General features: G+C 33.0%; 1 protein-coding gene and 1 non-coding gene across 2 annotated transcripts; one reads left to right on the top strand and one right to left on the bottom strand.

The window, feature by feature from the left end:
- Nucleotides 1-5,084: 5,084 nt before the first annotated feature.
- On the bottom strand, nt 5,085-6,675 carry LOC131596478 (strigolactone esterase RMS3). The gene is made up of 2 exons (XM_058869136.1): nt 6,112-6,675; nt 5,085-5,821 (listed from the first exon to the last, which is right to left on the bottom strand). The coding sequence occupies exons 1-2, from the start codon at nt 6,480-6,482 to the stop codon at nt 5,389-5,391; spliced, it is 804 nt and encodes a 267-aa protein (XP_058725119.1). The 5' UTR covers nt 6,483-6,675; the 3' UTR covers nt 5,085-5,388.
- Nucleotides 6,676-13,987: 7,312 nt separating this feature from the next.
- On the top strand, nt 13,988-14,093 carry LOC131600859 (small nucleolar RNA R71). The gene has a single exon (XR_009283463.1). It is a non-coding gene; the product is annotated as a small nucleolar RNA R71 (small nucleolar RNA).
- The last annotated feature ends 3,957 nt before the right edge of the window (nt 14,094-18,050 follow it).

Raw genomic sequence — 18,050 nt, 5'->3', positions numbered from 1 at the left:
TAAACACAGTTTCACATTTAAAAAGTTATTTATATATGTTTATATTTAGTTAAATTGATATTTTAAATTTTATAAAATATTTTAAAAATATATTTTAATTAAACCCGTGCAACGCACGGGCTATATATCTAGTTTCATCAAATTCACCAATTCAAATATATCCTAAATGTAAACAATATCAAGTAGAAACCAAATAATAAAAAATAAAAATTGTCATTTAATGTAAAAAAAATATTTTAAAGTTATTTAATTAAAAATAAATATAACTTTTTGAGTTTTATTTACCAAAATAAATGTGATCTATTGGAGTTTTAAAACATGGATAGAATATATTTATTCCAAATTATCAAATGAAGGATTAAATCCAACACATTTACAATTATATTGTGTGGTTGTGGTAGATGAATATGATGAACTGTATTTTAATAAATACACAAACACAATTTTTTTTTTTACTTTTTTTTTATGAAGCATAAACTTTAAACATGTACTTAAATTATTTTTTAATTTGAATGGAGAGACAAGACTGCAACACTTTTAGCACTTTCTGAAATGAATGACCAGAAAAATTCCAACCAAATATCACATGGTTTTACTTTGACAAACCCAACATCACATTATATATCAATAAGAAGCCCAACTTGAATATAAATAATAAAAAATGAACCTGGCTCATTTTGGTGTTTAAAAGTGATATGAAATTAATAATTATCAAAAATGAAAAAACAGATGCTTAATTAGTTCTGTATAAAAATGCTTAATTAGGAAAACCAATATTTATTCAAAGATCATTTGTCTAAAATCAGATTCTCAAGCAGTCAAGCACGACAAGTATTTGATACCCACCTAATAAAGGAGATTAAATGTCTTTGATAACTTCTATTCACAATAAAATAAAATAAAATGCACAGCTTAAGGGCTTAAAAAATTTCAATCAGTAATTAATTAGATTGTGCCGATTTGCATTAGGTGGTGTTTGTCATTGACCAATTATTCATGTTCTTTTCTTGTGGCCATTCTGCATTAATATAGAAAAGTAATTATAACTTTACATGTATGGCATTTTTATAATTTTTTGAATTAAATATTGAATTGTGATAAGAACAATATTGTGAACCATGCTTGTGTTAAAAAGTGTAAGAGGGCTTTTGAATTGTGATTATGTAAAAAGTTAATGATCCGGTTAAAGTATTTATAGATTTGATCTCTCTGTTCACCATCTATCTATTTAGCTACATCGTAGGGAAATGAAGATCAGTCCGTTCTCCCCCTTAATATGAGGAGCGGCTGCCTTCTTGAAATGGTGGTAGCTTTAGTTACTTTGTTTGATACAGGGCATGACACGTCCGTACATGATTTTGGAGTCAGTACGTTGATTTAGGTTAAGCGATCCATGCGCTAGGCGTAAGGGGCCGAGGTGAGCAAACTCACATACTCGCCACATTACACACCCTTACTTGCTCTATGCCCTATTGTAATACTCCTAGGCGGAGTGTGATACGGGCTGCCCTTTTTTGATCCCAAACATGGTTAATTCAGTTCACACTCTAATACTTCTGGGCTGAGTGTGATATAGATTCACTCTAATACTTCTGGGCTGAGTGTGATATAGATTGGCCTATATTAGACCCTAAACAAGGTTATTCTAGTTCACATTCCCTCAAGCATTAGACTTGGAAGGTCCATATGATTAAGTTATGACATACTAGTTCACTATCCCTTAATCACGAGGCCTGGAAGAACAATGTGATTTAAATGAAGAAAACATTGTCCCTTATTAGCGATACCTAGAAAGGCAAGTCCCTAAGGAAAGATGATATGGGTAAATGCATTGTATTTTTTACTTGTTCGATTTCTATTTTCACGAGTGTTTGCATCATTTTAGTTCCCTTTTATGCGTTTTTGTTTTCCTTTTGTGTTTTCAGGTAATAAGAGATCAAAGGATCTAATTAGAACGAAAATTATAAAAGATCACACAAAAAGGGCCCTTCCGATACAAATTTCTTGAGACTAACACGAACTGATCGTGTCCTATGACACAGTCCGTGTTAGCCCTCAACCATGCGTTGATATGAAGAAGCTGAGGCTGACACGACCAACCAATGTCCCCTGACACGGCCGATTTTAGTGCTCAGGCATTTACAGACTCTTTGATCTTTAGACATATTTTGTGACTTTTTCACTTCCATAACCTCCCTAGACTTCATGTTAGTGAGTAATGATGTTTAAATCACATAATTATTGTTTTTTATGAGGGAGCTATGATTAGTTTTAGTATAAATAGGACTCGAGCTTCAAGCAAAAAAGGGGGGACACCTAAGGGTGTCACTTAGGGAGATCCATCATTCTACTACCATCATTCACTACAATTGTTATTTAGTTTAGTTCTTAGCTTAAATTCTTGCTACTCTCTTGTAATTTCTTTGCACTTTTGGTATTGCAATATTTCCTTCGTTTTCATTTCAAGTTGTTATTATTTTTACTTGCTTTAACTTATTTATTATCTTGCAATGTTTCTGAACTTCTTTGCTGTTGTTATTTACCTCACCATGTGTGAGTAGTCCCTTAAGGATAAGGGGTTATGAGTACCTAACTCGTGACAACCCCCTATGATTTCATCTGCTAAACTTATCAAAATCATAACAAGTAATGGATAAGGGCTATCCTGTCCAATAGAAGGAAAATTTATGGGTACTTTCGTTGTAAAAAATAACCCCAAGACAATTAGTAACACTATGAACTCAGATGAACATATATTTTCATAAATGGAACTTATAGAAGCCCAACCCCCTATTTTGACTTTTTTAGTCTCATAGAAGGAAAAAAAATTAAAGCTACAATAAAAGTGATATTAAGGTCTCCACAAAGAATTTGAAATCCTAGTACAACTATCCACCTATTAGGATGAAGTTGGGCGGGGGCGACATTTATAGTGTTCAAAACTTTGGCCGAAAAAATAGTAAAGGTTATACCAACTCTAATGTTTATTATCACCACTGCATAAAAATTATAATATTCTTCACCCCCCATCTTGGTCGTCATATGTGAGCTTTTTTTCCATCCACACAGGGTTCTAACACTATATCAAACTCATTTCCCGTGTTGGCTAAAATCAAGCCTGCCCAAAAAATGTTGGTCCATTCATTATCATTATATAACGAGCCAATACATACCGCCTCCTCGTAGAAGGCGATGCTTCTTGAAGTGGAAACTGCCATGAAAAATCTCTCTAATCATGGGGAAGAAGACACTAAATCAACACCAATATCACTAGATGCATCTTCACTATCACTAGATAAACTATCATAGCCACTCAGTAATTCTGTTTCCACAAACCTCCAATTTACCCTACCATCGCTCCTCTTCAAGATGCTCAAACAACGAATCTATAACTCACATCTCTCAAAGTCAGTTTCAAGTCCAAATACCTTTCCTGAAGATTAACTTCCATAATAAATATCATTCCCAAACAAAATAAAATGGAAAACACAAGATGATAAAAGAAACAATGAGTCGGTAAGTTGAAGTAGGCAAGTCGAATTAAAAAGAATGAGATAAAAATATAGTCTCTTTTCACTAAACTTGGAAAGTACTCAAAAGGGGGAGAGAAAGCTCGAGCAAGAATCACAAGAGCTCACCATAATAAAGGAGCTAGCAAGCTCGCCCGACCTCATTGCCAACTTAAATTAAAGGCGAAATACCAACCCTGCATCGGCGACTCAGCCATGACTCATAAGTAATAGTCTTAATGAAATTTACATGAAAGGATGTTCGAGCATGATCCAGTCATAACAACATATCCTTATGAAAAGTATTGAAAATATTAAAAATTGCAAATTCAAATATCAAATAATTGTAAGGATATATTAGAATTAAAGTTTGATATAACGCATTACTATGAAATTGGCTAATAAGGTGGAGAATGTCCCTCTAAATAAACGTTTTAGAGAAAATCTTTGAATATTTTATCTCTAACTAATATGAGCCTTGAGATTTTTTCAATACACCCTCTCACGCCAAAATTATTAAGCTTGATGTGTATATATAAACCGTGAGTGATCCATGATCGATCAATAGACTTTGTACCATATTAAAATTAAATTCTAACTTAATTAATCCTATAAAATCGACTTATAAGATGAAGAGTGTTTCTCTATATAAATTCTTAAAAGAAACTCTATATATAACCATTATGGAGGTTTAAATTTTCTCAAAACGTTAAGAACGGTAAAACGTTAAGAACGGTAAGAAGAGGAATACAAATACAATGTGAATGACCATGTTATCAAATGATTCTAAGGATTAAAAATAAAAAATAAGGAACCACATGCTCTTGAAAGTGAAAATATTTCTGTATTTTTTGGATATGGATTCTCTGCTGCTGTTTGCCTGCAACTTCCATTTTGCCATTAATCTCAACCCTTCATTTATATATTTTCTTATTTCAAAATTAATTTAACTTATTCTTTTTGCTTTTCATAATTTTGTGTCCATTAGATCACCAATATGAGAGATGGCTGAACACAAACAATTGGAGAAGATCCATTTTCGTATTTTTTAGTGGCAAATTATTAATAATTTTAGTAATATATTTACTCCTTGACAAATTTAAAACTCTAAACACTCCTCTTCTTAACTCAATTAACGATTAGTGAAAATATTTCTGTCATTATGCGATAAGTTTATTACCTTCAACTCTAAGAATACCCTTCCCTAAAATTGCCATAGGTGATTATTTCAAAAACTATTTCACAACTTTTACCAGAGTGTTAGTTATGTTGTCGTAGAAAAGATACTTGAGAATTTTAAATAATCATATCATTAATTGTGTACGTGTAGTTGTAGCAAGAGAGTAAAATGATATTATTAAAGAAACTATAGGAAAAAAATATATTATTCGATACTAATGAAACTATTATGTCTTATGCAGGTAAAAATTGTAGAAACAAAACGAAGACAAATTTTCCTATTGAATGAAGTTAAAAGAACCAAGTATACTAAACTTTAAAACACAGAGAATAAGCTAGTAGAGACAAGACCTTTTACAACCACTAATAACCATGATGATTGATAACGATAAAATATAAAAGAAATAAAACATTTCATTTTCTCATTTTTCTTCTTTATTTCCTTTTACATATTGCAAATTAAAAGAGAAAGAACCTAAAAATAGCCACACATCACGTGACATCACATGCAAATTCTTATCCTAAACAAAAAATATCATAAATTCTATGAACCAAAACTCACACATTACTCGACACGTGTCCACTCAGAGCTTTTAGTAGTACATGTCTTCTAGAGCTTAAATAAACAAGTACTCATTAGTCAACATCTCATATTTAACAACCAAACCCACGCGCAAAATAAAACCTTAAACCCCACGCGCTACTGCGAAAGTGCTATCTCTAATTGATGAGCCAAGTAAGAAGGAGCACTCAAATGAGGAAGATGCCCCTCCGTGTCAAGCCACTGCACCGTACTCTTCCCGCCGATATGCTCCTTCATGTACGTCGCTACCGACGCCGGCACCGACATGTCCCTCGCCGTTTGCATGATACAACACGGTACGTTAACCAACCCTAAAATCCCTCTTAGATCACTATTGAAAACCGTTCTTGAAACGAAAAGTGATATGTCAGGTCTCATGTTGAAAAGTGTTCTAGAAAATTCTCTCACCGCCGTAGGAACATCCGCGCCAACAGCCAGCGGCGCGAAACCGTTCACCCAAGCTTCGTAGTTTGCTTCCATTGCAGAAAACACATGCTCAATTTCCCCTTGCTCAAATCCACCATGATAATTTTCTCCATCATTCAAAAATCTAAACAAAAAATCAAATATAGAATTCTTACCTCCACATAAAATAACAAATTAAAACGAATCGGAGCGACAAGAACAAACCGTTCACAACAACAAATTAAATAAAAACGAATCAAAGCAAGAAGAACAAGGCCTTCATAACAAATTAAAACGAATCGAAGCAACAAGAACAAAGTATTCATAACTAACTAACAAGATTCAGTTACAACTTATAAATTTGTTATAAGTAACTGACTATCAAATTACAAATTAGTTATAACTAATTAACTAAACGAGTAAGGCTAATGTTACCTTGGAGAGGCACCAATAAGGATGAGTTTGGAAAAGAGTTCAGGGCGGCGAATGGAAGCTAACATTCCGGTCATAGCGGAGATGGAGTGACCGACGTAAGCGCAGCGAGTGACATGGAGGGAGTCAAGGATGTTAAGGAGGTCATCAACATATGCGTCAAGAGTAGTGTAACGGCGGAAATCGAAATGATCGGGGTTGACGCTACCGGCGCAAACGAGGTCGTAGAGGATGACTTTGTAGTTGCGGGTGAAGTAAGGGAGAACTCGCTGCCATGCTGATTGGTCGGTGCCGAAGCCGTGAGCGAAGACGAGGTACTTGTCGCCGGAGCCTTCGACGCGGACGTTGAATGCGTCGAGGATGGGAGTGCCCATGGCTTAGGACAAAAGAGAGTTTGGGAATTTGTTTCTGGTCAATAGGGCGGGTGTGGGAGTGGATTGAAGGGATTGATTAAGAAGTTGGAATGTTGGATGTATGGGTTGTGTTTTGTTGGCGTTTGGCTTTTGGGAATTTGGGATATGAACCAAAGGAAAATTGCGTCTTCTGTTTGTTTTATTCCTTTATTTGAATGGTATTTATAGCAAAATTGTTTCAAACAAACTTGATTTTACCCCACACGTGATTTGTGATTAATTGAATATAATTGCGATTAATTTAGAGCTAGTTCGGACTTGTTGTAAGTTTTTACCTTTTGTTTTTTATTTATTTAAAGAATTTCAGATAGAGCATACTAAATTATCATACTTCGTTTATTTTTATTTTCGAGTGGTATTTGTCCTTTTTTTTTTTTTTTTTATGTATTTTGTAAAAATTGTTCGGTTTGTTGTGAAATTTAATTGATTTTTTTGAATTGAATCAAAACTAAACCGATTCATGTGTATATATTTTAATATTTATTATTTTTATTGTATTTGTTAAAAGTATAATGAATAACAACTCTTTGATGTATAGGATTGTCAGAGGGTTTTAAGATTCTTAAGTATTAGAGCAACTTCATGCATGAATGATGAAAAATTTTAATATACTTGTGTTTTATTAGTGAATTGAATATGAAAAATTTTATATACTTGTGTTTTATTAGTGAATTGAATATTTCTTTGTTGGCTAGGATTTATCGACAAGCCTCAAATTTTAGTTTAGCTAAGGAGAAAGTGAGGAAACTTTGGACGAAAGTTTTTGTGATGTTCAAGAGTGTGGTCGATGTGCATGCTAGCGACATTTCGACATGAAAATGGCGAATTAAGGTGTCAAAGTCTAGCCTAGAAAAAGGATTATGGACTTAATGTTTTTTCGAGGTAAGGTAACTAGTATAGACCTTTTGACCAAGGCAGTTGATTCTACAAAAAACAGTTGAAGAGTACAAACGTGGTTGAATAACAACTTAGTGAAGATATTTTTATTCTAAGACTAAAAATAGACTCACATGTTACATTAGAGTTAAATATGGCAAACAAGTATTTTGACATCTTTGTAAGGATCGAAATATGACTGGAATTTTCCCTCCACCATTTTAAAATATCAAAGTCGATGGTAAATTGAGTTTCTAAATATTCTTCTAGATATTTTCCAAACCAGACTTATCTGCAAAGGAATATTCACTACAATGTAAAAAGCGATTGTAACTATAAAGGTTTTCCTTACCATTGATAAGGGCAAGATTTACGTGAAATATGTCACCGAAGCAACCAGGAAAAAGCAAAACCTGGATAAATCAAGGATCGTTAGGGCCTCATTTACAGGCGTGTGTTGCACCCCATAATTTGCCCTCTTTATCGGTGCCATAAGTTATGAAGGACGTTTATTTCGTCGTTCGAAAATCAAAGAAAAATAATAAAGAATTCTCTCGGTTTTAAGAAAGTTCGGTGCAAAGATCTGTTTTTATGGTGAAAATGCAAAAATGGTAATTCACGTGTGAAAGGTGGTATGAGCTTGATTCCCGCGTAGCCGGGACTGTTTCGACGTTTTCTACATCTTTCGTGTTCAAGCTGAAAGCTAATTCATCGAGGAAAGTGGCGGGAATTAATTATTTCTGGAATTTCGGGTTCACCCTGTATTGTATATCTCCCCATTTATTTTGCAATTTATGCCTTTGTCTCTGGTATTCTAAAAGACAACAAAAACAATTATCTTTCTTCTTCCCCTTTTTGACATTATCAAAAAGAAAAAGAGTAAAATCCAAAGAAACATAATATATAAGGGAAATAATACATTAGATATACAAAATAATTATCTTCTTCACAATAATTTTATGTCAATGATGATATCAATGTTGATGTTCTTCCAATCATCAATCAAATTAAAATTTAATTCAACCATATTATATAGTCTTGTATCTTAAAAAACCAGCCTTAATTTGACAACATTAACATATGGTCTTCAAGTACCTACAAATACAATTAATAGTACTTTCTAGGTACCTAATATTCTTTGGATCCTCTTGGGTTAATTTCCTTCCTTACATATACATACTCACCATAAGAAACGCCATAGTTTCCTATGTAGCAAGCACTAGGAGTATGACCTTTTTGTATTACAATACAAGAATGTAGCCTTAAAAATATGATTCCTTTTAGACATAAGAATTATTTCTATTATAAGATCTTTTAGGATCTATTACACCATACACTTTCTTTGGTTCCACATTATTGAATTTTCTGATAGCTTTAATAAAAATGGTTTTATTTGTATTTGGTTTTTCAAAATAAAAAAGCCAAGTTCATATTTGTTATTTGAATATATTTGTCTACTTAGAACATCTTCTAAACCAATTTTACATTTTTCCATATTTCTTTATAACTTGGTTTAGTTTAACAAATTTAAATTCATGCTCTTGACATTTATTACATGTAGAATTTTTGAACTTCTCTAATTCCACATTAGTGTCATTAGCCTTGCTTTCAAAAGATAAAATTAGTTTCTTTTGCTTTGAACACTTTCTAAAAATATTCAAACATTTCTCATGTAATTCATAAATGAAATTTTGTAATTCATTGTACGGACGTATATCATTAATTTCATAATCACAAGCCTCATTTTTTTAATCATTGGAATGGTGTGGAGCCATTAATGCCAAGTTTCCTTGTTCTTCATCTGAAGATGAACTTATGTCATTGTCTTCCCATGTCACATATGCTTTCTTCGGGCTTTTGTCCTTCTTGCTATTGAACTTATCTCATTGTCTTCCCATGCCACATATGCCTTTTACTTTGTTTAGAAGCTGATTGATCTCCTTTCCTTGTCTTTCAATGGTTCTGGCCAATCCTTAATCAGTGTTTATGTTATATTGGCTTTCATTAATCGTGCCAGAGATTCTAGACCTTCTATCTTTGTCCTTCTCATTCCTTTCACTAATTATCATTTCAAATGTCTAAAGTGACCCAATGAGTTCATCAACTCTCATGTTGTTTATGTCTTGAGTTTCTTCAATGGAAGTTACCTTCATGTCAAATCTTTTAGGAAGAGATCTGAGAAATTTTTTTACAAGTTTTTCTCCAGGCATCTTTTCTCCCAAGGCTCTGGATGCATTTGTAATTTCAAGAATATTCATATGAAAGTTCTGAATGCATTCATCATCAATCATCTTTAGGTTCTCAAACTTGGATGTGAGAAGTTGAAGTCTATACATCTTAACTTTGGATGTTCCTTCATAAGTTGTCCTAAGTATTTCCCAAGCATCCTTCTCGACAATACAAATGTTAAGCATCATAAGTTGTCCTAAGTATTTCCCAAGCATCCGTTTGCCACCCCTAGGTGAATTTGGTGATAATTGATGAAGATGTTGTTGGAACGATAATTCCATAATTTGTAGAATAATTTTGATATGGTGTGATTGTTGTTGCTGACCTGAAATGATAGGAATAACTGTGTAGGCTTATGCCTTATTGTTCAGTGTGATGCTGTTGTGGTCTATTATGACGATGACGTGACCTAAATTGGCAAAGTGACGTGAATGATTAACTGTGTTGCATTATTAAGTGTCACATATAGATGTTGCACAGTTGCATTGATTATGACGATGATGTGCCCTTGATTTGGCAAAGTGACATGAGCTTGGCTCGATTATGCCCTGAATTGGCAAAGTGGTGTGGGCTGAAGCCCTGGGTACCACATGCATATTAGGGAGTCGGTTGCATTGCATTCTTATGTTTTTGATATGGGTAATGATTAACGATGTGTGATTGAATGAAGAATGATGTTAGTATGGTATGAAGAGGTGAAAGTATGTATGATCTATATCTCCTATATTATTTATCATGCATTCCTTTAATATTGTAAGATATTTCACCCCTTCTGTTTGAATGTTACCTTTATATTGGTAACATGCAGATAATCCGAAGTAGCTCAAAGTGGTGCATTGCCGAGGAATTGCCTTGCTTTGCGTATTTGGGTAGGTGCCGCTCTAATATGTAACACTTGGGATTTCGCGTTTGTTTTATTGTTTTGGGAGTAAACTTTATATAACCCCATTGCTGAATTTTCTATTAACATTTACGTTGTAATTTGGTTTGAAGAAGATATCGTCAATTATGTTTTAAGAATGATGTTGAACGTTTATGAATGATTCATTGTTTTCCGCTGCGATTAAAAGAAAAGAATTTTCAGACATGAGTATTTGTGTTATGTGTTGCGTATCTATTTCACGAGCTTTCGTGTAATTATGACGGTGGCATCCTAATGTTCTTGAAATCGTGTTTTATTTTACTATTAATTCCTTATATAATTACGCGGGGTAAATTAGGGTGTTACATCAAGATAAATGTTATAACATCCGTTGATTTACAACACGCTTATCAAAACTGCAAGTAAATGACATAATAATAAATAACACAATGAATTGTTAACCCAGTTCAGCGCAAACAACATTTAATATGGGGGATACCAAGCCAGGAAGGAGTCCACTATTAGCAATATTAGTTCAAAGCTAAACCCCCCATTTACAATTTCTCGCCTAATCACTACCCAGCGCTACTTCTGCCTAGAAGTCGACATCTAGACTTGAGAAATCGCCATCTCACTTCCAATCACCGCAGTGATAAAACAGTCACACACCCCGTGACCAAGAGAACCCAAGTAGAAAGATTACACTTTCCAATAAACAAATATCATAAAATTCATTTCAATTTGTTTAAGTTGCAAACAACACTGAATCAAACTAGAAGAAACCAACAACAACACAGATCAAAGCAAATGATGAAGTGGTAAATAACATGTTAGTAAATTCTCTTACAGTAGAGGGACTTCCCTGTATTGGAATAAGTGATAAGGGTTCGTCGCGAGTTAAATTAGAAAAATTTGAGGTAACCCATGAAGTTGTGATCAAAGAAAATTACATAAGATAAACTTTGATTAAGAAAAGAAGATGAGCTGTGATTAGGAAAATGGGTCTACTTGAAAACGTGTGAGCGATGAATGTTTTTCTAGCTATGGAGATGAAAAATGGGAGTAAGATGAAGTTGATGAATGACCATGAACTACAATATTATATGCAGTCTATGAAATTTAAGATAGAAATACAACCAGATTCATTTTTGACGATAACAACAGAAGTATAATTAGATTTAAAAAAACATGAATGGATAATCAATCATTTATAAATGAACGAGTTGATAACCATTTAATTATATTCAGATATTAAAAATATATTTAAATTTGATTACGAATTTGAGCCTCATAATTTTGGCACATCCCTAAAGTTCATATAAATTAGAAATTCATTCCTAAAAAAAATAGACCCATCGAGAATTTAAGAAGGTCGCAATGGTCGCTTGTTCTCAATCATCGATTGATCTCTCCATCACAAAGAAATTCACACATATGCTAACGTTCTCAATGATCTTCCATATCATTTTACTTTGACGGTATTTCTATATAGCAAGTTTCTTTCCTCGAAAAATAAGATCCACGATATTATGTTTATTTATAATTCATCTCAATTTTCTATTAACTCAAGTGTCAAAGTATTTATCGATACACCATCCATTAAAAACTTTGAGTTGTCGCGTCGACCACCACACTACATTACCTTTGTCCGTAGTTTGGAATTCACCTCATATTACCTATTTTAATTTAATTTGGGAGGGATGGCCCAACGAGGCTTTGGCTTATTAATCAATCAAAATAAAAGTGTCAAGTGTTGTACCATTACAAAACCAAAACATCTAATAGTCTTTTAAACAATTTGGCTTATTTTTGGAAGGATAAATCTAGTATATGTTTATCGGAAATGGAATAGATATGCAATTTCTTTAACAAGTAAAGGTCATAATGGTTCCTTTGGTTGGAAAATTTTATAGTCATTCTTCTCCTTAATTCGATTTTGTTTGAAGACACCATTAGAAGTTGTTCTCTTAACTTAGTGGTGTAGTATTTTCCATGTTTCTTATTACTAAAGTATAAAGACAAAATGATTGTATCAAAATTTTTTTTTTAATCAAAATGCAACACAAGTTCTTATAAGATAGATGAGTAATGATATTTGAACATTCTTAAAAAAAAAAAAATTATAAATATAAATTATGATAAAAAAAATTAAAAAAAAAAAATTTAGATGAGATGGACTTCATGACTCAGAGAGTCCGGGTAAGCCTCAAGACTCAAAGATAACCCTCATTTTAGTATGAATCTCTCGATGTATGAATCAACTCCTTATCAATTAAACTATCTCCTCAAATGAGCAGATTCATACAAAACCATACACTATGTAGTGTGACTGTTAAAGCACTAGTACAAAAACAAACGTGACGTTGATGATGATCACTAAAGAATGACATTAGATGATTAATTGTACTTATATGGTTGTACATGCATCCAAATTCAAAGCACTGAAAAAATCTGAGTACATTTGCTAGCTAGCACTATCACTATGTGATCCTAATCCAATTGTCAATGCAACAATTGCTATCATTTGGTGTAGACGACTAGACGTGACCTAGATAGAATCTTTTCATGCATTGCTGTTGGATTAGAAATAGAAAGATATACATACACAGTGAAAATGGAATCTGATTCATTGGAACATTGAACTGAACCTCTCTCTCTCCTTCAAATATAGTACTCTTTGTATTGTACCATGGTCCATTTGTTTCTTGTTTCTATAGAGTACAGAATTCACACACTAGAACAGGAGAAAAACAGAGGGAATATGGAATCGACAAAGCGTGCACTTTTTTTTTGTCTATTAGGAAAATTTCATTGTCTTTCTCTGACAAAGATGCTTTCACAATCTCTCTTTAATTCTCTCCCTCACTATTGTCTAGCTATATATGCTTTTACTTGAAGCCACTAGGTGAATGCAAAGAGAAGTATAATTCACTAATCTTCATTGCTAGTTTATTATGAAAATTAAAATGCATGCATGATGCTTTCTTTTCAAATAACTACCATTTTCAAATGATAAAAAATTGCAAACAATAGAACTCAACAATTTATAATAAAGTTTGACTAATTTTACTTTGGTCTCTTCCGTCTACAAAGGAAATGTAATTTTGTTTTATTGGTAAAGAAATATTAAAGTTTATGATATTGATGTCACTTTGTCACTACATATAAGTTATACTTAACAATCTTCATCTTAACGAAAATCAAATTTTTGGCAGATTCAAGTGCTGCTTAACACGGATAAACATGTTATAAGTCCAAACAATGATCTAATTTGTCGTTGGTGACCGACTTATATAGTCTAAAGCATTTACCTCATATAAACCTTCCCTTTGTGATGCTTTTTTAGTTGGGACACATTTTCTTCCCTATTGATATTGGTTTCGCGCCATGTCCTCTATGAGTACAAAGGTGTCTTCAATGTCATTATTCATTTATGCCCCACCTACAATAGCATCAATAGTCATTCCCATAGAACGTATGGACTATCAACCATTTTTCAAGTCTATAGGGAGGGCAAAGCCTAAGCATCTCTTTAAAGTGTTCTCAAGCTTCGTATAGAAATTCTTCATCGCTCTGCTTAAAACTTGTAATTTAGTTTCTAAGCTAAATAGTTTAGCTCAAAGAAAAATAACAACTTAGAAATTGGATATTTAGTTCATTCCATATCATATTAGAATTGGAGGGAAAAGATTGTAGTCATGTTATGACTCTGTCCCTTAGGGAAAATTGAAAAAGTCTCAGCCAAATCGCTTCCAGGTCTACGTTATTCATTTTTATGTTGTCACAAAATTCAACAAAAATAGATAAATGTAAGGAGGGCTTTAACTCGAAATTATTTGCTTCCCTGATTGGACGCAGAATACTTGAGTGAAGCTCCTCATTATAGGGAGGTATGTAGTCTTTGAGGGTGCGATTGAGTGAGATATATCATCGTTTATTGTTGTTGTTGTTAATGTCTTTCGTGGAAATAACGTTCGATTTCGTTTATTGGTTCAACGAGGTTTCTAAGACTTCTGGTTTTTCGTATTCAACCGATAACAATAAAAAAATTCATAAAAAAACAAAACAAAATAAATGGTGTCTTAGTCTAATTGGTGAAACTAGAAAGATTTGATATATCAAAGGGTCCGCGACAATGGCACCAAAAATTTGATAGCATACGCAAGTGCAGACTTCTGTCAGAGTAATATAGAAAAGTATCATTCTGCTAAGGACTTATGTGTGAGTAACGTTCTTGCTAATTTCAGTAATTATCCAAGACGATGGTTTGTTGGTTGATCTTTGTTTATAAATAGTTTAAAGGACTAAGCTTGGGATCATATATCCCATCTTTTCAGACAAACCAAGTAAAATCAAAGCTTTTAGTTTCCTCTATTATAACACATTCGAATTTTCAATAAAATAATAGAACGATTTAGACTATATCTTCTTTTAAAGCATACAATTGTATCCTAAGTCTCTGACGCCTCATATTTTCACAGCTTGCTTCATCGATAAGAATTTTTAAGTTTGACTATTCGCAATTAGATTGTGCTTTCTCGAATATGCCTAAGCTACTCTTTGTGTTTGCCTATCCATCTACTTTTAAGGTTCGAACATCAACCTTCACTTTTCAGTTTGTCACTTGATATCTGAAACTACCTTTACTTTCGTTAGGTATTCATTTTATGCATAAAAAAAAGATGGGTCTTGCTAACAAGTGCCCTCAGGACACTCTTTAAGCATACTAAATAAGAAAAATATTCTTTATAAAAGTTAACATTTTAATTTCTAATACATTTTCAATGCATTAAATACACACATTTTAATAAAAACTTATCACTTTAATCACTTAAATAGTGCTCTAAGGACACTGGTTAGCATTTCCCAAAAAGATTCAATATGATTAACTATTGTTAAAACAAAGACTTTTCAAAGCTTTTATTCTACAAGAGGCCTTACTTTTAAAAGATCCTCATGACCTTAAGCCTAAGTGATTTTACTCACTCATGGCAATGGTAATTTCATAATATATATATATATATATATATATATATATATATATATATATATATATATATATATATATGAACATGAAAGTAATTATAAGCAATGCTATATAAATATTTGATAATAGAACAAAATTTGACCTTAATTTGATAATAGAACAAAAGTATTAATGATTGCTCTAAGATGAGACTTATGCAGAATTCTTAAAATTACTTAAAAGATATATTAAGCGTGAATTGTAAAATTCTTAAAATATAACATGCCATTTCAAAGAGATCCTAGGCAACTTCATAGCCCCGAGTGTTAGAAAGTATAGGATAAGTATTTCTAGTATCGTCTCCTCAGGGATTGATGCGATATTATCGCCGTTCTACAGCTTAGTGTATTTTGAGTTAAGATTCTGGATGTTTTTAGTGTCATGAAAGATAAATCGCATGAAAAGAAATTAAAGACAATAATTTAGGATTTAAAAACGGTTTGGTAAAACTGTGTCAAGATTAATTTTTGTTAGCTTGCTTTTGTATATACTCTGCTGATCATGTATATGAACATATCAATGATTAATATAATCACGTATCCTCTCGATACTGTTTATCTCTAAAGCATTATCGTGATTGTTATTATATTAACCGTCAGATGATCTCTCATGCCGACAGTTGACATAATAACCTTTGAAGTTTGATACAAGTGATTATCAACTCACAAATCTATCTCTAGAGTTTGATTATTGATAGATGAATACCCTTTTGGTCAAGATTTGAAACATATCTCTCAATAGTGTATCAAAACAACATATAAACATGAATACAAAGATATTCACCATATATTAATCACCAATAAGGTTCATATACAAAAGATCAAGCTAAATACATACTCTACAAGCTAACTACCTCTAATCTTGACACATGAAGAGTTTAGCTATCCATAGCTTCGACAACAAACATCAACATAAGATCTCCTAGCATAGAAATTCAAAGATGATGAAGAAAAATGCTTGAGAAATCTTGAATATTTATGAGTTTTTCTTTCCTCTTCTCTTGCCCTAGAGTGTATGGTTGGTAAGAATCAAAAGAACAAGATAAGGATGTCCCAAAATATCTCTAAGTGCCTAAAAGTAGCCACTTGAAAAAGTACCGCCGCTTAGCGCCCAGACTGCCGCTAAGCTGAGCACCAAAAATATCTGCTTCCACGCTGGAGGCCGCTAAGCGGGACTTGCTGATCACAAATTTTCCTTTCGCCCCTGGAAAGCGTGCTTAGTGGCCGCTAAGCGGCCCTTGCTGAACAAGACTTCTTCATTGAGCCTCCAAACTTGCTCCAAAATGCATCCTTACCTCCTATTACTTCCCAAAATGCATAGAACCTACAAAAAACATAAGAAAAGCTTATAAATACTATATTTACTACTAAACTCGATTTTATTTATTTACACGATTACGAACCGAAATTAAATAGAAAAGTAATGAGAAAAGTTATCAAAATACCAGAAAAGTTTATCAACAAATATCCACATTTTGGATTCTAACACCGGGCTCAATAATATTACATAAACTCGCTCATAGCTAAGGTGTAAATCGTCATTAATTAATTAGAATTCGTAAAACCAAAACAACTGAAAAAGAATATGAGGAGAAAAACAACCAGAAGTTACACAAATAGGCAGAGGAGAAAAACAAGGTTAACCCCTAACCAAAAGGAAAGGGCAGTTAGAGCCCAACAATAAGGATCAAAAGCTCCCAGAACAAAATCCCCCAAAAAGAAATATGATAATAAATTTCAATATAATCAAGGTCATATACACTCTAAACTGCTATTGGCTCAAACACGTGATAGGAATCTTCTGTCAACCGGAGAACGTACAAGAGTAGTTCAAGGACTTTACGAGGTACCATTTAAAGACCAGAACAATGTTCATATCCTCTAAGTGCTTCTCATTAACTGATGTAGTTGAGAAAATCAAACTGCTCTGAGACTATCAAATAGACCAAGCCACTGCGTGAAAAACTATAATCATATCACCTGTAATCTTAGGAGACATATCTAAATGATACAAACATAAAAAAAAAATACACAATATTCTTTGAGACAATAAAAGACCAGACTAGCTTAGCCACCTAAAACTCTTACGCCAAAAAGTTAAAACAAATCACAAGTGATAAAAAAATGGAATTTCGACTCTACTAAAGCCCCACAAAAACAACAAGCACACCTATCCTGATCCAAAATGACCCTAAACCAAACAAAGTTCTATATAGAAGGAAACTTGTTAAGAAGGAGTTTCCAAAAGAAAATGACCTTGGACGAAACTCAATTACCTTAAATAGGAGACCGAACCTATTCCACCTTTTATAGAGGAAGAAAAGACCCAAGTTTTGTCTTGATAAGGGAGCTACAGGTTGAAGTTATCGAGTATAACCCATATTTAGTAATCTCCCATCACCAACAAATACTCTCTTGCGAAAGAATAACTTGTCGATGAACCTGAAAGAAAAAATCCACAAGGTCTAACTCACATTCAAAGAAAAAATTTCTCCACTAAAAACCCCACCTAATCGAAACACCCTCCAACACATCTA

Source organism: Vicia villosa, linkage group LG4 (assembly GCF_029867415.1).
Source record: "Vicia villosa cultivar HV-30 ecotype Madison, WI linkage group LG4, Vvil1.0, whole genome shotgun sequence".
Taxonomy (NCBI): domain Eukaryota; kingdom Viridiplantae; phylum Streptophyta; class Magnoliopsida; order Fabales; family Fabaceae; genus Vicia; species Vicia villosa.
Note: the sequence above shows the minus strand (reverse complement) of the source record. Positions and strands in the feature narration are given on the sequence as shown.